Raw genomic sequence first — 22935 nt, forward strand, 5'->3', positions numbered from 1 at the left:
CGGAAGCGAGGAGACGAGAGCGGCGCTCTGTGGGAAGAAGATCTGATCGACGGCTTCTGTATCAGCAGTTATGGCAGCCTGGAGGCCATGCAGGTGACTGGGGGGCAGGTGCAGATAAGGGGCCGTAAAGCAGTGAGCGGGGGGGAGTGAAGGGACGGAGGAGGGGCCGAGCGGGTGGGGAGGTAGAGTGACGGGACAAAGGAGGGGCGGAGCGGGGGGGGTGAAGGGACGGAGGAGGGGCCGAGCGGGGGGGGGGGGGGGTTGGAGTGACGGGGGGACAAAGGAGGGGCGGAGTGGGGGGTGAAGGGACGGAGGAGGGGGCCGAGCGGGGGGGGTGAAGAGACGGAGGAGTGACGGGAAGGGGGGGGGCCCGAGAGGGGGGAGGTGGAGGGACAGGGGATCAATGCGGGGGGAGGTAGAGTGACGGGACGGAGGAAAGGCCGAGCGGGGGGAGGTGGAGTGATGGGGTGGATGGGCCGAGAGGGAGGAGGTGGAGTGACGGGACGGAGAGGGGCCGAGAGGTTGGGAGGTGGAGTGACGGGACGGGGGATCACTGCGGTTGGAGGTAGAGTGACGGGACGGAGGAAAAGCTGAGCGGGGGGAGGTGGAGTGACAACGGGACGGAAAGGCCGAGCGGGGGAGGTGGAGTGACGGGACGGAGGAGGGGCCGAGCGGGGGAAGGTGGAGTGACAACGGGACGGAAAGGCTGAGCGGGGGAGGTGGAGTGACTGGACAGAAAAGGGGCTGAGCGGGGGTAGGTGAAGTGACAGGACGAAGGAGGGGCCGAGCGGGGGGGGGAGGTGGAGTGACGGGACGGGGAATCAATGCGGGGGGAGGTAGACTGACGGGAAGGAGGAAAAGCTGAGCGGGGGGAGGTGGAGTGACAGGACGGAGGGGGGGCCGAGCGGGAGGAGGTGGAGTGCCGGTAAGGAGGAGGGGCCGAGCGGGAGGAGGTGGAAGGACGGAGGAGGGGCCGAGCGGGAGGAGGTGGAGTGACGGGACAGAGGAAAGGCCGAGCAGGGGGAGGTGGAGGGACGGAGGAGGGGCCAAGCGGGGGGAGGTGGAGTGACAGGATGGGGGATCAATGCGAGGGGAGGCGGAGTGACAGGACGGAGAAAAGGCTGAGCTGGGGGAGGTGGAGTGACGGGATGGAGGAGCTGAGTGGGGGGAGGTGGAGTGATGTAATGGAGGGGCTGAGCGAGGGGAGGTGGAGTGACAACGGGACAGAGGAGGGCCCGAGCGGGGGGAGGTGGAGGGACGGGGGATCAATGCGGGGGGAGGTAGAGTGACGGGACGGAGGAAAGGCCGAGCAGGGGGAGGTGGAGTGACTGGACAGAAAAGGGGCTGAGCGGGGGTAGGTGAAGTGACAGGACGAAGGAGGGGGCCGAGCGGGGGGGGGGGGGAGGTGGAGTGACGGGACGGGGAATCAATGCGGGGGGAGGTAGACTGACGGGAAGGAGGAAAAGCTGAGCGGGGGGAGGTGGAGTGACAGGACGGAGGGGGGGGCCGAGCGGGAGGAGGTGGAGTGCCGGTAAGGAGGAGGGGCCGAGCGGGAGGAGGTGGAAGGACGGAGGAGGGGCCGAGCGGGAGGAGGTGGAGTGACGGGACAGAGGAAAGGCCGAGCAGGGGGAGGTGGAGGGACGGAGGAGGGGCCAAGCGGGGGGAGGTGGAGTGACTGGATGGGGGATCAATGCGAGGGGAGGCGGAGTGACAGGACGGAGAAAAGGCTGAGCTGGGGGAGGTGGAGTGACGGGATGGAGGAGCTGAGTGGGGGGGAGGTGGAGTGATGTAATGGAGGGGCTGAGCGAGGGGAGGTGGAATGACAACGGGACGGAGGAGGGGCCGAGCGGGGGGAGGTGGAGGGATGGAGGAGGGGCCGAGCGGGGGGAGGTGGAGTGACAACGGGACGGAAAGGCTGAGCGGGGGAGGTGGAGTGACGGGACGGAGGGGCTGAGCGAGGGGAGGTGGAGGGACGGAGAAGGGGCTGAGCGGGGTGACGGGATGGATCAGCGGGCACACAACGGGTCAGGTGGGTGAATCGCCCCAGAGCAGACTCAGGGGAGTGCGGACTCAAGGGAGCTGGCGCAGGGGAGTACAGACCCAGGGGAGCAGACCCAGGGGAGCGGGCGCAGGGGAGTACAGACGCAGGGGACAGGGCACAGGGGAGAGGGTGCAGGGGAGCGGGCTTACGGGAGTGGGGATGGAGGTTACTGCTGCTGTTTCTGGTGTCTGCTGCTAGGGATGACTTCTGCACTTGTACTTTGCAAAGTGGCCCTCAGGGATGCAAGGGTTCCGGGCTTCAGGGACCCAGATGGGGACAGTCGTGATGACATGTCATAGCCCCCCATGTATACTCTCCCAGACTGACTGCATTGTCATAGCCCCCCATGTATACTCTCCCAGACTGACTGCATTGTCACAGCCCCCCATGTATACTCTCCAGACTGACTGCATTGTCACAGCCCTCCATGTATACTCACCCAGACTGACTGCATTGTTACAGCCCTCCATGTATACTCTCCAGACTGACTGCATTGTCACAGCTCCCCATGTATACTCACCCAGACTGACTGCATTGTCACAGCCCCCTATGTATACTCTCCCAGACTGACTGCATTGTCACAGCCCTCCATGTATACTCTCCAGACTGACTGCATTGTCACAGCCCTCCATGTATACTCTCCCAGACTGACTGCATTGTCACAGCCCTCCATGTATACTCTCCAGACTGACTGCATTGTCACAGCCCTCCATGTATACTCTCCCAGACTGACTGCATTGTCACAGCCCTCCATGTATACTCTCCAGACTGACTGCATTGTCACAGCTCCCCATGTATACTCACCCAGACTGACTGCATTGTCACAGCCCCCTATGTATACTCTCCCAGACTGACTGCATTGTCACAGCCCTCCATGTATACTCTCCTAGACTGACTGCATTGTCACAGCCCTCCATGTATACTCACCCAGACTGACTGCATTGTCACAGCCCCCATGTATACTCTCCCAGACTGACTGCATTGTCACTGCCCCCCATGTATACTCACCCAGACTGACTGCACTGTCACAGCCCTCCATGTATACTCACCCAGACTGATTGCATTGTCACTGCCCCCCATGTATACTCACCCAGACTGACTGCATTGTCACAGCCCTCCATGTATCCTCTCCCAGACTGACTGCATTGTCACAGCCCTCCATGTATACTCACCCAGACTGACTGCATTGTCACAGCCCTCCATGTATACTCTCCCAAACTGACTGCATTGTCACAGCCCCCCATGTATACTCACCCAGACTGACTGCATTGTCACAGCCCCCCATGTATACTCACCCAGACTGACTGCATTGTCACAGCCCTCCATGTATACTCTCCCAGACTGACTGCATTGTCACAGCCCTCCATGTATACTCACCCAGACTGACTGCATTGTCACAGCCCTCCATGTATACTCTCCCAGACTGACTGTATTGTCACAGCCCTCCATGTATACTCACCCAGACTGACTGCATTGTCACTGCCCCCCATGTATACTCACCCAGACTGACTGCATTGTCACAGCCCTCCATGTATACTCTCCCAGACTGACTGCATTGTCATAGCCCCCCATGTATAGTGACCCAGACTGACTGCATTGTCACACCCCCCATGTATACTCACCCAGACTGACTGCATTGTCACAGCCCCCCATGTATACTCACCCAGACTGACTGCATTGTCACAGCCCCCATGTATACTCTCCTAGACTGACTGCATTGTCACAGCCCTCCATGTATACTCACCCAGACTGACTGCATTGTCACAGCCCCCATGTATACTCTCCCAGACTGACTGCATTGTCACTGCCCCCCATGTATACTCACCCAGACTGACTGCACTGTCACAGCCCTCCATGTATACTCACCCAGACTGATTGCATTGTCACTGCCCCCCATGTATACTCACCCAGACTGACTGCATTGTCACAGCCCTCCATGTATCCTCTCCCAGACTGACTGCATTGTCACAGCCCTCCATGTATACTCACCCAGACTGACTGCATTGTCACAGCCCTCCATGTATACTCTCCCAAACTGACTGCATTGTCACAGCCCCCCATGTATACTCACCCAGACTGACTGCATTGTCACAGCCCCCCATGTATACTCACCCAGACTGACTGCATTGTCACAGCCCTCCATGTATACTCTCCCAGACTGACTGCATTGTCACAGCCCTCCATGTATACTCACCCAGACTGACTGCATTGTCACAGCCCTCCATGTATACTCTCCCAGACTGACTGTATTGTCACAGCCCTCCATGTATACTCACCCAGACTGACTGCATTGTCACTGCCCCCCATGTATACTCACCCAGACTGACTGCATTGTCACAGCCCTCCATGTATACTCTCCCAGACTGACTGCATTGTCATAGCCCCCCATGTATAGTGACCCAGACTGACTGCATTGTCACACCCCCCATGTATACTCACCCAGACTGACTGCATTGTCACAGCCCCCCATGTATACTCACCCAGACTGACTGCATTGTCACAGCCCCCATGTATACTCACCCAGACTGACTGCATTGTCACAACGCCCCATGTATACTCACCCAGACTGACTGCATTGTCACAGCCCTCCATGTATACTCACCCAAACTGACTGCATTGTCACAGCCCCCCATGTATACTCTCCAGACTGACTGCATTGTCATAGCCCCCCATGTATACTCTCCCAGACTGACTGCATTGTCATAGCCCCCCATGTATACTCTCCCAGACTGACTGCATTGTCACAGCCCCCCATGTATACTCTCCAGACTGACTGCATTGTCACAGCCCTCCATGTATACTCACCCAGACTGACTGCATTGTCACAGCCCTCCATGTATACTCTCCCAGACTGACTGCATTGTCACTGCCCTCCATGTATACTCTCCCAGACTGACTGCATTGTCACAGCCCCCCATGTATACTCTCCAGACTGACTGCATTGTCACAGCTCCCCATGTATACTCACCCAGACTGACTGCATTGTCACAGCCCCCTATGTATACTCTCCCAGACTGACTGCATTGTCACAGCCCTCCATGTATACTCTCCAGACTGACTGCATTGTCACAGCTCCCCATGTATACTCACCCAGACTGACTGCATTGTCACAGCCCCCTATGTATACTCTCCCAGACTGACTGCATTGTCACAGCCCTCCATGTATACTCACCCAGACTGACTGCATTGTCACAGCTCCCCATGTATACTCACCCAGACTGACTGCATTGTCACAGCCCCCCATGTATACTCACCCAGACTGACTGCATTGTCACAGCCCCCATGTATACTCTCCCAGACTAACTGCATTGTCACAGCCCTCCATGTATACTCACCCAGACTGTCTGCATTGTCACTGCCCCCCATGTATACTCACCCAGACTGACGGCATTGTCACAGCCCTCCATGTATACTCTCCCAGACTGACTGCATTGTCATAGCCCCCCATGTATACTGACCCAGACTGACTGCATTGTCACAGCCCCCCATGTATACTCACCAGACTGACTGCATTGTCACAGCCCCCCATGTATACTCACCAGACTGACTGCATTGTCACAGCCCTCCATGTATACTCACCCAGACTGACTGCATTGTCACAGCCCCCCATGTATACTCACCCAGACTGACTGCATTGTCACAGCCCTCAATGTATACTCTCCCAGACTGACTGCATTGTCACAGCCCTCCATGTATACTCACCCAGACTGACTGCATTGTCACAGCCCTCCATGTATACTCACCCAGACTGACTGCATTGTCACAGCCCCCCATGTATACTCACCCAGACTGACTGCATTGTCACAGCCCCCCATGTATACTCACCCAGACTGACTGCATTGTCACAGCCCCCCATGTATACTCACCCAGACTGACTGCATTGTCACAGCCACCCATGTATACTCACCCAGACTGATTTATTGTCACAGCCCTCCATGTATACTCACCCAGACTGACTGCATTGTCACTGCGCCCCATGTATACTCACCCAGACTGACTGCATTGTCACAGCCCTCCATGTATACTCTCCCAGACTGACTGCATTGTCATAGCCCCCCATGTATACTGACCCAGACTGACTGCATTGTCACAGCCCCCCATGTATACTCACCAGACTGACTGCATTGTCACAGCCCCTCCATGTATACTCACCCAGACTGACTGTATTGTCACAGCCCCCATGTATACTCTCCCAGACTGACTGCATTGTCACTGCCCCCCATGTATACTCACCCAGACTGACTGCATTGTCACAGCCCTCCATGTATACTCACCCAGACTGACTGCATTGTCACAGCCCCCCATGTATACTCTCCCAGACTGACTGCATTGTCACAGCCCTCCATGTATACTCACCCAGACTGACTGAATTGTCACAGCCCCTCCATGTATACTCTCCCAGACTGACTGCATTGTCACTGCCCCCCATGTATACTCACCCAGACTGACTGAATTGTCACAGCCCCTCCATGTATACTCACCCAGACTGACGGCATTGTCACAGCCCTCCATGTATACTCTCCCAGACTGACTGCATTGCCACAGCCCTCCATGTATACTCACCCAGACTGACTGCATTGTCACTGCCCCCCATGTATACTCACCCAGACTGACTGCATTGTCACAGCCCTCCATGTATACTCTCCAGACTGACTGCATTGTCACAGCCCTCCATGTATACTCTCCTAGACTGACTGCATTGTCACAGCCCTCCATGTATACTCACCCAGACTGACTGCATTGTCACAGCCCCCATGTATACTCTCCCAGACTGACTGCATTGTCACTGCCCCCCATGTATACTCACCCAGACTGACTGCACTGTCACAGCCCTCCATGTATACTCACCCAGACTGATTGCATTGTCACTGCCCCCCATGTATACTCACCCAGACTGACTGCATTGTCACAGCCCTCCATGTATCCTCTCCCAGACTGACTGCATTGTCACAGCCCTCCATGTATACTCACCCAGACTGACTGCATTGTCACAGCCCTCCATGTATACTCTCCCAAACTGACTGCATTGTCACAGCCCCCCATGTATACTCACCCAGACTGACTGCATTGTCACAGCCCCCCATGTATACTCACCCAGACTGACTGCATTGTCACAGCCCTCCATGTATACTCTCCCAGACTGACTGCATTGTCACAGCCCTCCATGTATACTCACCCAGACTGACTGCATTGTCACAGCCCTCCATGTATACTCACCCAGACTGACTGCATTGTCACTGCACCCCATGTATACTCACCCAGACTGACTGCATTGTCACAGCCCTCCATGTATACTCTCCCAGACTGACTGCATTGTCATAGCCCCCCATGTATACTGACCCAGACTGACTGCATTGTCACGCCCCCCATGTATACTCACCCAGACTGACTGCATTGTCACAGCCCCCCATGTATACTCACCCAGACTGACTGCATTGTCACAGCCCCCATGTATACTCACCCAGACTGACTGCATTGTCACAGCGCCCCATGTATACTCACCCAGACTGACTGCATTGTCACTGCCCCCCATGTATACTCTCCCAGACTGACTGCATTGTCACAGCTCCCCATGTATACTCTCCCAGACTGACTGCATTGTCACAGCCCCCCATGTATACTCTCCCAGACTGACTGCATTGTCACAGCCCCCATGTATACTCTCCCAGACTGACTGCATTGTCACAGCCCTCCATGTATACTCACCCAGACTGACTGCATTGTCACAGCCCCCCATGTGTACTCTCCCAGACTGACTGCATTGTCACTGCCCTCCATGTATACTCTCCCAGACTGACTGCATTGTCACTGCCCTCCATGTATACTCTCCCAGACTGACTGCATTGTCACAGCCCTCCATGTATACTCTCCAGACTGACTGCATTGTCACAGCCCCCCATGTATACTCTCCCAGACTGACTGCATTGTCACAGCCCTCCATGTATACTCACCCAGACTGACTGCATTGTCACAGCCCCCCATGTATACTCTCCCAGACTGACTGAATTGTCACAGCCCTCCATGTATACTCTCCAGACTGACTGCATTGTCACAGCCCCCCATGTATACTCTCCCAGACTGACTGCATTGTCATAGCCCCCCATGTATACTGACTTAGACTGACTGCATTGTCACAGCCCCCCATGTATACTCACCCAGATTGACTGCATTGTCACAGCCCTCCATGTATACTCAGCCAGACTGACTGCATTGTCACAGCACCCCATGTATACTCTCCAGACTGACTGCATTGTCACAGCCCCCCATTTATACTCACCCAGACTGACTGCATTGTCACAGCGCCCCATGTATACTCACCCAGACTGACTGCATTATCACAGCCCTCCATGTATACTGACCCAAACTGACTGCATTGTCACAGCGCCCCATGTATACTCTCCCAGTCTGACTGCATTGTCACTGCCCCCCATGTATACTCTCCCAGACTGACTGCTTTGTCACAGCGCCCCATGTATACTCTCCCAGACTGACTGCATTGTCACAGCCCCCCATGTATACTCTCCCAGACTGACTGCATTGTCACAGCCCCCATGTATACTCTCCCAGACTGACTGCATTGTCACAGCCCTCCATGTATACTCACCCAGACTGACTGCATTGTCACAGCCCCCCATGTATACTCTCCCAGACTGACTGCATTGTCACTGCCCTCCATGTATACTCTCCCAGACTGACTGCATTGTCACAGCCCTCCATGTATACTCTCCCAGACTTACTGCATTGTCACTGCCCCCCATGTGTATTCTCCCAGACTGACTGCATTGTCACAGCCCCCCATGTATACTCACCCAGACTGATTGAATTGTCACAGCCCTCCATGTATACTCTCCCAGACTGACTGAATTGTCACAGCCCTCCATGTATACTCTCCCAGACTGACTGCATTGTCATAGCCCTCCATGTATACTCTCCCAGACTGACTGCATTTTCACAGCCCTCCATGTATACTCACCCAGACTGACTGCATTTTCACAGCCCTCCATGTATACTCTCCCAGACTGACTGCATTGTCCCTGCCCTCTATGTATACTCACCCAGACTGACTGAATTGTCACAGCCCCCATGTATACTCTCCCAGACTGACTGAATTGTCACTGCCCTCCATGTATACTCACCCAGACTGACTGCATTGTCACAGCGCCCCATGTATACTCTACCAGACTGACTGCATTTTCACAGCCCCCCATGTATACTCACCCAGACTGACTGCATTGTCACAGCCCCCCATGTATACTCACTCAGACTGACTGCATTGTCACTGCCCCCCCATGTATACTCACCCAGACTGACTGCATTGTCACAGCCCTCCATGTATACTCACCCAGACTGACTGCATTGTCACAGCGCCCCATGTATACTCTCCCAGACTGACTGCATTGTCACAGCCCTCCATGTATACTCACCCAGACTGACTGCATTGTCACAGCCCTCCATGTATACTCACCCAGACTGACTGCATTGTCACAGCCCTCCATGTATACTCACCCAGACTGACTGCATTGTCACAGCCCCTCCATGTATACTCTCCAGACTGACTGCATTGTCACAGCCCCCCATGTATACTCACCCAGACTGACTGCATTGTCACAGCCCTCCATGTATTCTCTCCCAGACTGACTGCATTGTCACAGCCCTCCATGTATACTCACCCAGACTGACTGCATTGTCACAGCCCTCCATGTATACTCACCCAGACTGACTGCATTGTCACAGCCCTCCATGTATACTCACCCAGACTGACTGCATTGTCACAGCCCCTCCATGTATACTCTCCAGACTGACTGCATTGTCACAGCCCCCCATGTATACTCACCCAGACTGACTGCATTGTCACAGCCCTCCATGTATACTCTCCCAGACTGACTGCATTGTCACAGCCCCCCATGTATACTCACCCAGACTGACTGAATTGTCACTGCCCCCCCATGTATACTCTCCCAGACTGACTGCATTGTCACAGCCCCCCATGTATACTCTCCCAGACTGAGTGCATTGTCACAGCGCTCCATGTATACTCTCCCAGACTGACTGCATTGTCACAGCCCCCCATGTATACTCTCCCAGACTGACTGCATTGTCACAGCCCTCCATGTATACTCTCCAGACTGACTGCATTGTCATAGCCCCCCATGTATACTCTCCCAGACTGACTGCATTGTCATAGCCCCCCATGTATACTCTCCCAGACTGACTGCATTGTCACAGCCCCCCATGTATACTCTCCAGACTGACTGCATTGTCACAGCCCTCCATGTATACTCTCCAGACTGACTGCATTGTCACAGCCCTCCATGTATACTCACCCAGACTGACTGCATTGTCACTGCCCCCCATGTATGCTCACCTAGACTGACTGCATTGTCACAACCCTCCTTGTATACTCTCCCAGACTGACTGCATTGTCATAGCCCCCCATGTATACTCTCCCAGACTGACTGCATTGTCACAGCCCCCCATGTATACTCTCCAGACTGACTGCATTGTCACAGCCCTCCATGTATACTCTCCAGACTGACTGCATTGTCACAGCCCTCCATGTATACTCACCCAGACTGACTGCATTGTCACTGCCCCCCATGTATGCTCACCTAGACTGACTGCATTGTCACAACCCTCCTTGTATACTCTCCCAGACTGACTGCATTGTCATAGCCCCCCATGTATACTGACCCAGACTGACTGCATTGTCACAGCCCCCCATGTATACTCACCAGACTGACTGCATTGTCACAGCCCTCCATGTATACTCTCCCAGACTGACTGCATTGTCACAGCCCTCCATGTATACTCACCCAGACTGACTGCATTGTCACAGCCCCCATGTATACTCTCCCACACTGACTGCATTGTCACAGCCCTCCATGTATACTCACCCAGACTGACTGCATTGTCACTGCCCCCCATGTATACTCACCCAGACTGACTGCATTGTCACAGCCCTCCATGTATACTCTCCCAGACTGACTGCATTGTCACAGCCCTCCATGTATACTCACCCAGTCTGACTGCATTGTCACAGCCCTCCATGTATACTCACCCAGACTGACTGCATTGTCACAGCCCCCCATGTATACTCCCCAGACTGACTGCATTGTCACAGCCCTCCATGTATACTCTCCCAGACTTACTGCATTGTCACAGCCCTCCATGTATACTCACCCAGACTGACTGCATTGTGAGCGGGGAGGGGGAGTGAAGGGACGGAGGAGGGGCCGAGCGGGGGAAGGTGGAGGGATGGGGTATCAATGCGGGGGAGGTAGAGTGATGTGACGGAGGAAAGGCCGAGCAGGGGGAGGTGGAGTGACAGGACGAGGGATCAATGCGGGGGGAGGCGGAGTGACAGGACGGAGAAAAGGCCGAGCGGTGGGAGGTTGAGTGACGGGATGGAGGGGCTGAGCGAGGGGAAGTGGAGTGATGGGACGGAGGAGGGGCTGAGCGGGGGGAGGTGGAGTGACGGGACGGAGGAGGGGCTGAGCGGGGGGAGGTGGAGTGACGGGATGGAGGGGCTGAGCGGGAGGAGGTGGAGTGATGGGACGGAGGAGGGGCTGAGCGGGGGAAGGTGGAGTGATGGGACGGAGGAGGGGCTGAGCGGGGTGGCGGGATGGAGGGGCTGAGCGGGGTGGCGGGATGGAGGGGCTGAGCGGGGGGAGGTGGAGTGACGGATGGATGGGCTGAGCGGGGTGAGGCGGAGTGATAGGATAGGCGCCCTCCTCGTGGTGATTTGCAGGGGGCACTGTGCTCATGTCTTTTGTTTCCACCTTTCCTTCTGTAGAGAGATGTCTCCAAGGAGTGCGCCCCCCCGGAGGAGCCGTACAGAAATAGAACCCCAGGAAAGAGAAAGAGAAGTGACGCTGGCAGCTCAGAGGACCCCGGAGCCAGTGAGAATCCTCCTGATCAGCGGGCACACAACTGTCAGGTGGGTGAATCGCCCCTGAGCGGGCGCAGAGGAGCGCGGACCCAAGGGAGCAGGCGCAGGGGAGTGCAGACCAAGGGGAGCGGGCGCAGGGGAGCGCGGACCCAGGGGAGCGGGCGCAGGGGAGTGCAGACCCAGGGGAGCGGGCGCAGGGGAGTGCAGACCCAGGGGAGCGGGCGCAGGGGAGTGCAGACCCAGGGGAGCGGGCGCAGGGGAGTGCAGACCCAGGGGAGCGGGCGCAGGGGAGTGCAGGCCCAGGGGAGCAGACCCAGGGGAGCGGGCGCAGGGGAGAGGGTGCAGGGGAGAGGGTGCAGGGGAGCGGGCCTACGGGAGTGGGGATGGAGGTTACTGCTGCTGTTTATGGTGTCTGCTGCTAGGGATGACTTCTGCACTTGTACTTTGCAAAGTGGCCCTCAGGGATGCGAGGGTTCCGGGCTTCAGGGACCCAGATGGGGACAGTCGTGATGACATGTCACAGCACCCCATGTATACTCACCCAGACTGACTGCATTTTCACAGCCCTCCATGTATACTCACCCAGACTGACTGCATTGTCACAGCCCTCCATGTATACTCACCCAGACTGACTGCATTGTCACAGCCCTCCATGTATACTCTCCCAGACTGACTGCATTGTCACTGCCCTCCATGTATACTCTCCCAGACTGACTGCATTGTCACAGCCCTCCATGTATACTCTCCCAGACTGACTGCATTGTCACTGCCCTCCATGTATGCTCTCCCAGACTGACTGCATTGTCACAGCCCTCCATGTATACTCTCCCAGACTGACTGCATTGTCACAGCCCTCCATGTATACTCACCCAGACTGACTGCATTGTCACAGCCCTCCATGTATACTCTCCCAGACTGACTGCATTGTCACAGCCCTCGATGTATACTCTCTGTCAGGAATATGTCACGAAAGGGGGGTATAGGAAGCGGGAATTACGTCCTTCCTTTCTACCACCCGTCCGACCGACAGACAGAGCACATGACGCGCTCTCTAGCGCCCCTCTTACAGTCAGGCCAATTATGGAATTGCCCGACAATAAGCAAGGAGGCCGCTCTTCTACTTATGCCGATTATTGAAGGGTCCCCGGTGAGAGTAGGGTATATATTCCCCCCGACCTCAGTGGGCGGAATATATAAAACCTCCCCGAATCTCACTGGCCTCCCCACAATAATCCTTGGCACAAACTCGCTGCCACCAACCGATTTACGGTAACTATTAACCGAGCACACAGACGTGGGATTCAAGATCAAGATAACAGAACAGCCCAAGATTAATTATATATTTTAATCAGCCTAAGCCACACTAGAAACTACAATATATACAATATGGAATCTACAGGATATACATAGGTCAGAGTACAGTTACAAATAAAACATGGTTTACAAACAGGCATACAGTTCAAGCAGTTACCTTGTGCATCTGGCCACAGGGGGGCACTGTTCGACCAGGTTTCCAGGAACTTCCTCACGTGTGTTCAGACACAGACCCCCGAGCAAGAACACCTACAAAATGGCTGCACTGAGGTTATCAACTGGCAACAATTCCTGTCCCCTCCTACCTTAGTGACCTCAGAGGGAAGCACTGCCACTCCCCCTGCCTGGAGTCCAACATAATATCCCAAAAGGGAATTTTATCCACAACTCCGGACTGGGAGGTCCGATCGGGACGGTTCTGGTGTCATCAAACCTGTCTGGGTCCCCTCTGCATATTGAGTGCAAACAGGACTCATCTGCCGGACTCCTACTCGCAGTTCTCTGTATCTTGCCGCCCCAGGGTGCAACAAAGAATTCGAGGGTATGCAGAGATGCGGCTCCAAGTCCGATTCTAACGATGTAGGGGGTGTGTGGCTGAGACGCACGGTAATATCATAACTGTTTATGATATTACGGAGCCAAGAATATGCACTCCTGCTGTGATTACCTTCATAGAGGTCTCTTGAAGCTTCCTTTTTGTTTTGCTAAGTTCCTGTCCACTCTCTTTGATGAATGGACACAACCCCCCAGGGGGTCTTCCTGGGTCTTTGATGCTTCCCAGGGCTAACAGCTCAGCTAATCTCCATGTCATAGGAGATTGCCTCTGGCTGTGTAGTTGGATTTGACACCTTTCCAGATGTTGGGCATCTGAGAAGGATCTCTGCCCGAGAAGGGAGTGGGGGTGACATCAGGAGGGCTGACTGACATGACTGAATATCATAATTTATCGTCATATCTCCGTGTTCCCCTCGCACCCCCCCCTTTAGAGGGCGCTAGGGGGCAGCACACTCCGGTGTCCCCCCGTGCGCCCGTCCGCGACCTCTACTTGTCGGGACAGCCCATCTGCGTTACCATGGTCACGGACCTTCTTGTGGCGAATGGTGAAGTTGTACTGCTGGAGCGCGAGGCTCCATCGCAACAACCTCCTATTCGTCCCGGAGACTGTGTGTAACCAGCTGAGGGGATTGTGGTCCGTCTCCACGATGAAGTGACGCCCATATAGGTAGGGTTGCAGACGCTGCAGAGCCCATACTATGGTTAGGCATTCCTTTTCCATCGTGGAGTAGGCCACTTCCCTCGGTAACAGCTTCCTGCTCAGGTACAAGACGGGGTGCTCTTGGCTCGCAGGGTCCACCTGGCTGAGCACCGCACCGAAGCCGAAGTCACTGGCGTCGGTTTGTACTACAAACGGCCGCGTGAAGCCAGCTGCCTGTAGTACTGGTGAGCTGGACAGGGCACCCTTTAGGGCCCGGAAGGCTTTCTCGCAGTCCACTGTCCAATCGACTGCAGAGGGCAGCTTCTTCTTGGTGTGGTCAGTCAGGGGCTTTGCCAGGCTACTATAGTGTGGAACAAACCTCCTATAGTACCCGGCAGTCCCCAAGAAGGACATCACCTGCTTCTTGGTTCTGGGGTGGGCCAGGACGTGATGGCCTCCGCTTTCTCCGGCTCTGGCTTCAGAGCTCCCCCGTCTACCCGGTGACCCAGGTGGTGGACCTCGCTCATGGCCAGCTGACACTTTCCCGGCTTGATGGTCAAACCTGCCTGGTGGATCCTCCTGAGCACCTGGGCTAGATGCTTTAGGTGATCCTCCCAGGTGGGACTGAAGACGGCAATGTCATCCAGGTACGCAGCCGCGTACCCTTCAAGTCCCTTGAGCGGGGTGTTGACCATCCGCTGGAAAGTGGCAGGGGCATTCTTCATTACGAATGGCATCACCGTGGACTCGTACAGTCCAAATGGGGTAATAAAGGCAGAGCGTTCCCTGGCCTCGCGAGTCAGGGGAATCTTGAATATCCCCGGCTCAGATCCATGATGGTCAGGTACTGAGCCCCGGCCAACTGATCGAGCAGGTCATTGATGCGTGGCATTGGTACGCATCGGCGACCGAGACAGCATTGAACCCCCTGTAGTCCACGCAGAACCAAGTGGTTCGGTCCTTCTTTGGGACGAGGACTACAGGTGAGGCCCAAGCGCTGTTGGATGCCTGGATCACCCCCAGCTTCAGCATCTTGTCAATCTCCTGGTGCATGTGTTGCTGCACCTCCAGGGAGACCCGATATGCTGAACGCTAGATCGGGGGGTGACCCCCGGTGTCCACGTGATGGACGGCCAACGGTCCTTCCGGGCTGGTTGGTAAACAACTCCCGGAAGGGATGTAGGGTGGCCCACAGCTGGGACCGTTGATCCTCCAAAAGCTGGTGGCCAACCTCCACATCCTCAATGGATCCACCCGCCCTGACCTGGGCAAGCATATCCAAGAGGGTTTCCGCCTCTCCCTCCTCAGGCAGGTTGCACACGGGGAGCGCACATGCCTCCCTCTCATGATGTGCCTTCATCATGTTCACATGGAAGGCCTTCTGCCTTTCACGGGCAGGGTCCAGGGTGACCAGGTATGTTACAGGGTTGAGCTGCTGGTACATGAGGTATGGGCCTTCCCAGGCTGCCCGAAGCTTGTCCTGTGGTACGGGGACCAGTACCAACACCTTTTGACCCACGTGGTAGGTCCTCTCACAAGCATTCTGGTCGTACCAACGCTTCTGATCGGCCTGGGCTTGAGCCATATTGTCGTGTACAAGCTGTGTCAAGGCCTGCATTTTGTCCTGGAAGCGCAAGACGTACTCGATGACCGACACTCCAGGGGTGGCCAAATCCCCTTCCCAAACCTCTTTCACCAGAGCCAGGGGGCCCCGCACACGTCGCCTGTACAGGAGCTCAAAAGGTGAGAACCCCGTTGAGGCCTGTGGAACCTCCTGGTAAGCAACTAACAGATGTGGGAGATACCGCTCCTAGTCACGCCCATGGGAGTCGACCAACATCTTAAGCATCTGCTTTAAGGTGCCATTGAACCGCTCGCACAGGCCATTAGTCTGTGGATGGTACGGGCTGGCCACCAGATGTTGCACCTGGACTTGCTTACAGAGGGCCTCCATCAGCTGTGACATGAATTGGGTCCCCCGGTCAGTGAGCATTTCCTGGAGAAAACCCACTCGGGAGAAGATCTCCAGCAATGCGGTGGCCACCTTGTCAGCCCGAATGGACGACAAGGCCACCGCTTCAGGGTACCGGGTGGCATAATCTACTACCATCAGTATGAAGCGTTTCCCGGAGCTGCTGGGGATAGCCAGCGGGCCGACCAGATCCACAACCACCCTCCTGAAAGGCTCATCAATGATGGGCAAAGATACCAGTGGGGCTTTGGGGAGTGGCCCCGGCTTCCCCACTCTCTGACAGGTGTCACACGAATGGCAGTAGGCAACCACATCGGCCCCCATTTTTGGCCAGTAGAAATGCTGGGTTAACCTGGCCTTGGTCTTAGCGATCCCTAGGTGTCCGTTGCAGAGCCAGGTGATTCACTGTCCACTGCAGAGCGGAGGGCTGGCATCTGGCTCACTGAGGACATTTGGGTGGGCTCCTCTTCATCTTGTCCATAATAGCCAGGTTGTGCGATGTCCTCTGCAGAGCTGTTCTCTGGCGTCTGCCTCTTGGAGGGCTCGTGGATAACCTCCTCATTGCTGTCCACAGCACCGTCCTCCCTCTCCTCGCCTCTGGCCAGAGCATTGGCCAGTTCTTTAGCTTTGCTCCTGGTGTTCTCAGCCATTCTTGCAGACTTTGGTCACTGACACAGAACTGCCACCTGATGCACCCACACACCTTACAGTGTCTGCACTGTGACACTCTAGTGTTGGTCTGGTCTGAAGACCCCAGCAGCCACAGCTGCTACTGGCAGTCTTTAGTGTCTGGGAGTATGGGTCTCACACGAACTATTATCTCGATCCCACCGCTTGCCACCAATATGTCAGGAATATGTCATGAAAGGGGGGTATAGGAAGCGGGAATTACATCCTTCCTTTCTACCACCCGTCCGACCGACAGACAGAGCACGTGACGCGCTCTCTAGCGCCCCTCTTATAGTCAGGCCAATTATGGAATTGTCCGACAATAAGCAAGGAGGCCGCTCTTCTACTATGCCGATGGTTGAAGGGCTCCCGATGAGATTAAGGGATATATTCCCCCGCCCTTAGCGGACGGAATATATAAAAACCTCCCCAAATCTCACTGGCCGCCCCACAATGATCCTTGGCACAAACTCGCTGCCACCAATCGATTACGGTAACTATTCGCCGAGCACACAGACGTGGAGTTCAGGATCGAGATAACAGAACAGCCCAAGATTAATTATATATTTTAATCGGCCTAAAGCACACTAGAAACTACAATATATACAATACAGAATTTACAGGATATACATAGGTCAGAGTACAGTTACAAATAAAACATGGTTTACAAACAGGCATACAGTTCAAGCAGTTACCTTATGCATCTGGCCACAGGGGAGCACTGTTCGACCAGGTTTCTAGGAACTTCCTCACCCCCGAGCAAGAATACCTAAAAAATGGCTGCACTAAGGTTATCAACTGGCTACAATTCCTGTCCCCTCCTACCTTAGTGACCTCAGAGGGAAGCACTGCCACTCCCCCTGCCTGGAGTCCAACATAATATCCCAAAAGGGAATTTTATCCACAACTCCAGACTGGGAGGTCCGATCGGGACGGTTCTGGTGTCATCAAACCCGTCTGGGTCCCCTCTGCATATTGAGTGCAAGCAGGACTCATCTGCCGGACTCCTACTCGCAGTTCTCTGTATCTCGCCGCCCCAGGGTGCAACAACGAATTCGAGGGTATGCAGAGATGCGGCTCCAAGTCCAGATTCTAACGATGTAGGGGGTGTATGGCTGAGACGCACGGTAATGTCATAACTGTGTATGATATTACGGAGCCAAGAATATGCACTCCTGCTGTGATTACCTTCTTAGAGGTCTCTTGAAGCTTCCTTTTTGTTTTGCTAAGTTCCTGTCTACTCTCTTTGATGAATGGACACAATCCCCCAGGGAGTCTTCCTGGGTCTTTGATGCTTCCCAGGGCTAACAGCTCAGCTAATTTCCATATCATAGGAGATTGCCTCTGGCTGTGTAGTTGGATTTGACACCTTTCCAGATGTTGGGCATATGAGAAGGATCTCTGCCCGAGAAGGAGGGGGGGGTGTGACATCAGGAGGGCTGACTGACATGACTGAATATCATAATTTATCGTCATATCTCCGGATTCCCCTCACTCTCCCAGACTGACTGCATTGTCATAGCCCCCCATGTATACTCTCCCAGACTGACTGCATTGTCATAGCCCCCCATGTATACTCTCCCAGACTGACTGCATTGTTGCAGCGCCCCATGTATACTCTCCCAGACTGACTGCATTATTGCAGCACCCCATGTATACTCACCCAGACTGACTGCATTGTTGCAGCACCCCATGTATACTCACCTAGACTGACTGCATTGTTGCAGCGCCCCCCTATGTCACTGAACACCGCTCTGACGTTGGGGTTTTGGAGAATGCACACTCTGTCCCTTCTGAGTGTGGTGCGACCCCCCCCTAGATCTGTCTTTTTTTTTTTTCCTGTAGAAGCGGCACTACTGTGGGGTTGGCACCATTACCGCCCGTGCTCGGGTCTCCGCTCCTGACAGGATTCAGGTGAGTGGCGCCGCCCTTGTGGCGGTTAGGTGGTGCTCCGGCTCTGTCATAACTGGGTGTTGTCTATTTCAGGAGTGCCTGCGCTGCGGCCTGGATGCGGGATACATAGTGAGTGGATACCTGTGTCTCCGGGGGTCTTTGTGGGGGTGATGTGCTCTGTATGATGGCGGCATTTCTGTGTTTCCGGAAGTCTTTGTGGGGGTGATGTGCTCTGTATGATGGCGGCTTTTCTGTGTCTCCGGGGGTCTTTGTGGGGGTGATGTGCTCTGTATGATGGCGGCTTTTCTGTGTCTCCGGGGGTCTTTGTGGGGGTGATGTGCTCTGTATGATGGCGGGTTTTTTGTGTCTCCGGCGGTCTTTGTGGGGGTGATGTGCTCTGTATGATGGCGGCTTTTCTGTGTCTCCGGGGGTCTTTGTGGGGGTGATGTGCTCTGTATGATGGCGGCTTTTCTGTGTCTCCGGGGGTCTTTGTGGGGGGTGATGTGCTCTGTATGATGGTGGCTTTTCTGTGTCTCCGGGGGTCTTTGTGGGGGGTGATGTGCTCTGTATGATGGCGGCTTTTCTGTGTCTCCGGGGGTCTTTGTGGGGGGTGATGTGTTCTGTATGATGGCGGCTTTTCTGTGTCTCCAGGGGTCTTTGTGGGGGGTGATGTGCTCTGTATGATGGCTTTTCTGTGTCTCCGGGGGTCTTTGTGGGGGGGTGATGTGCTCTGTATGATGGCAGCTTTTCTTTGTCTCCGGGGGTCTTTGTGGGGGGTGATGTGCTCTGTATGATGGTGGCATTTCTGTGTCTCCGGGGGTCTTTGTGGGGCTGATGTGTTCTGTATGATGGCGGCTTTTCTGTGTCTCCGGGGGTCTTTGTGGGGGTGATGTGCTCTGTATGATGATGGCTTTTCTGTGTCTCCGGGAGTTTTTGTGGGGGTGATGTGTTCTGTATGATGGCGGCTTTTCTGTGTCTCCGGGAGTTTTTGTGGGGGTGATGTGCTCTGTATGATGGCGACTTTTCTGTGTCTCCGGGAGTTTTTGTGGGGGTGATGTGTTCTGTATGATGGTGGCTTTTCTGTGTCTCCGGGGGTCTTTGTGGGGGTGATGTGCTTTGTATGATGGCGGCTTTTCTGTGTCTCCGGGAGTCTTTGTGGGGGTGATGTGTTCTGTATTATGATGGCTTTTCTGTGTCTCCGGGGGTCTTTGTGGGGGTGATGTGCTTTGTATGATGGTGGCTTTTCTGTGCCTCCGGGGGTTTTTGTGGGGGTGATGTGCTCTGTATGATGGTGGCTTTTCTGTGTCTCCGGGGGTCTTTGTGGGGGGTGATGTGCTCTGTATGATGGTGGCTTTTCTGTGTCTCCGGGGGTCTTTGTGGGGGGTGATGTGCTCTGTATGATGGCGGCTTTTCTGTGTCTCCGGGGGTCTTTGTGGGGGGTGATGTGTTCTGTATGATGGCGGCTTTTCTGTGTCTCCGGGGGTCTTTGTGGGGGGTGATGTGCTCTGTATGATGGCTTTTCTGTGTCTCCGGGGGTCTTTGTGGGGGGGTGATGTGCTCTGTATGATGGCAGCTTTTCTTTGTCTCCGGGGGTCTTTGTGGGGGGTGATGTGCTCTGTATGATGGTGGCATTTCTGTGTCTCCGGGGGTCTTTGTGGGGCTGATGTGTTCTGTATGATGGCGGCTTTTCTGTGTCTCCGGGGGTCTTTGTGGGGGGTGATGTGCTCTGTATGATGGCGACTTTTCTGTGTCTCCGGGAGTTTTTGTGGGGGTGATGTGTTCTGTATGATGGTGGCTTTTCTGTGTCTCCGGGGGTCTTTGTGGGGGTGATGTGCTCTGTATGATGGCGGCTTTTCTGTGTCTCCGGGGTCTTTGTGGGGGTGATGTGCTCTGTATGATGGCTTTTCTGTGTCTCCGGGGGTCTTTGTGGGGGTGATGTGCTCTGTATGATGGTGGCTTTTCTGTGTCTCCGGGGGTCTTTGTGGGGGGTGATGTGCTCTGTATGATGGCGGCTTTTCTGTGTCTCCGGGGGTCTTTGTGGGGGTGATGTGTTCTGTATGATGGCGGCTTTTCTGTGTCTCCGGGGGTCTTTGTAGGGGTGATGTGCTTTGTATGATGGCGGCTTTTCTGTGTCTCCGGGAGTCTTTGTGGGGGTGATGTGTTCTGTATTATGATGGCTTTTCTGTGTCTCCGGGGGTCTTTGTGGGGGTGATGTGCTTTGTATGATGGTGGCTTTTCTGTGCCTCCGGGGGTTTTTGTGGGGGTGATGTGCTCTGTATGATGGTGGCTTTTCTGTGTCTCCGGGGGTCTTTGTAGGGGTGATGTGCTCTGTATGATGGCTTTTCTGTGTCTCCGGGGGTCTTTGTGGGGGGTGATGTGCTCTGTATGATGGCGACTTTTCTGTGTCTCCGGGAGTCTTTGTGGGGGTGATGTGCTCTGTATGATGATGGCTTTTCTGTGTCTCCGGGGGTCTTTGTGGGGGTGATGTGCTCTGTATGATGGCGGCTTTTCTGTGTCTCCGGGGTCTTTGTGGGGGTGATGTGCTCTGTATGATGGCTTTTCTGTGTCTCCGGGGGTCTTTGTGGGGGTGATGTGCTCTGTATGATGGCGGCTTTTCTGTGTCTCCGGGGGTCTTTGTGGGGGTGATGTGCTCTGTATGATGGCGGCTTTTCTGTGTCTCCGGGGGTCTTTGTGGGGGTGATGTGCTCTGTATGATGGCGGGTTTTTTGTGTCTCCGGCGGTCTTTGTGGGGGTGATGTGCTCTGTATGATGGCGGCTTTTCTGTGTCTCCGGGGGTCTTTGTGGGGGTGATGTGCTCTGTATGATGGCGGCTTTTCTGTGTCTCCGGGGGTCTTTGTGGGGGGTGATGTGCTCTGTATGATGGTGGCTTTTCTGTGTCTCCGGGGGTCTTTGTGGGGGGTGATGTGCTCTGTATGATGGCGGCTTTTCTGTGTCTCCGGGGGTCTTTGTGGGGGGTGATGTGTTCTGTATGATGGCGGCTTTTCTGTGTCTCCGGGGGTCTTTGTGGGGGGTGATGTGCTCTGTATGATGGCTTTTCTGTGTCTCCGGGGGTCTTTGTGGGGGGGTGATGTGCTCTGTATGATGGCAGCTTTTCTTTGTCTCCGGGGGTCTTTGTGGGGGGTGATGTGCTCTGTATGATGGTGGCATTTCTGTGTCTCCGGGGGTCTTTGTGGGGCTGATGTGTTCTGTATGATGGCGACTTTTCTGTGTCTCCGGGAGTTTTTGTGGGGGTGATGTGTTCTGTATGATGGTGGCTTTTCTGTGTCTCCGGGGGTCTTTGTGGGGGTGATGTGCTTTGTATGATGGCGGCTTTTCTGTGTCTCCGGGGGTCTTTGTGGGGCTGATGTGTTCTGTATGATGGCGGCTTTTCTGTGTCTCCGGGGGTCTTTGTGGGGGGTGATGTGCTTTGTATGATGGCGGCTTTTCTGTGTCTCCGGGAGTCTTTGTGGGGGTGATGTGTTCTGTATTATGATGGCTTTTCTGTGTCTCCGGGGGTCTTTGTGGGGGTGATGTGCTTTGTATGATGGTGGCTTTTCTGTGCCTCCGGGGGTTTTTGTGGGGGTGATGTGCTCTGTATGATGGTGGCTTTTCTGTGTCTCCGGGGGTCTTTGTAGGGGTGATGTGCTCTGTATGATGGCTTTTCTGTGTCTCCGGGGGTCTTTGTGGGGGGTGATGTGCTCTGTATGATGGCGACTTTTCTGTGTCTCCGGGAGTCTTTGTGGGGGTGATGTGCTCTGTATGATGATGGCTTTTCTGTGTCTCCGGGGGTCTTTGTAGGGGTGATGTGCTCTGTATGATGGCGGCTTTTCTGTGTCTCCGGGGTCTTTGTGGGGGTGATGTGCTCTGTATGATGGCTTTTCTGTGTCTCCGGGGGTCTTTGTGGGGGTGATGTGCTCTGTATGATGGCGGCTTTTCTGTGTCTCCGGGGGTCTTTGTGGGGG

At 55.0% G+C, this 22935-nt stretch overlaps 1 protein-coding gene across 1 annotated transcript in view; it reads left to right on the top strand.

Moving 5' to 3' along the window:
• Positions 1 to 10: 10 nt before the first annotated feature.
• The window catches only part of FBRS (fibrosin), a 50822-nt gene continuing 27897 nt past the window's right edge, over positions 11 to 22935 (top strand). Inside the window, exons 1-4 of the mRNA XM_075319670.1 lie at positions 11 to 93; positions 11835 to 11978; positions 18926 to 18994; positions 19067 to 19102. Of these exons, the coding sequence (XP_075175785.1) occupies positions 88 to 93; positions 11835 to 11978; positions 18926 to 18994; positions 19067 to 19102 (255 nt within the window). The 5' untranslated portion in view covers positions 11 to 87. The remainder of the gene's footprint in view (positions 94 to 11834; positions 11979 to 18925; positions 18995 to 19066; positions 19103 to 22935) is intronic.

The sequence above is a fragment of the Anomaloglossus baeobatrachus genome, chromosome 7 (assembly GCF_048569485.1).
Source record: "Anomaloglossus baeobatrachus isolate aAnoBae1 chromosome 7, aAnoBae1.hap1, whole genome shotgun sequence".
Classification (NCBI taxonomy): Eukaryota; Metazoa; Chordata; class Amphibia; order Anura; family Aromobatidae; genus Anomaloglossus; species Anomaloglossus baeobatrachus.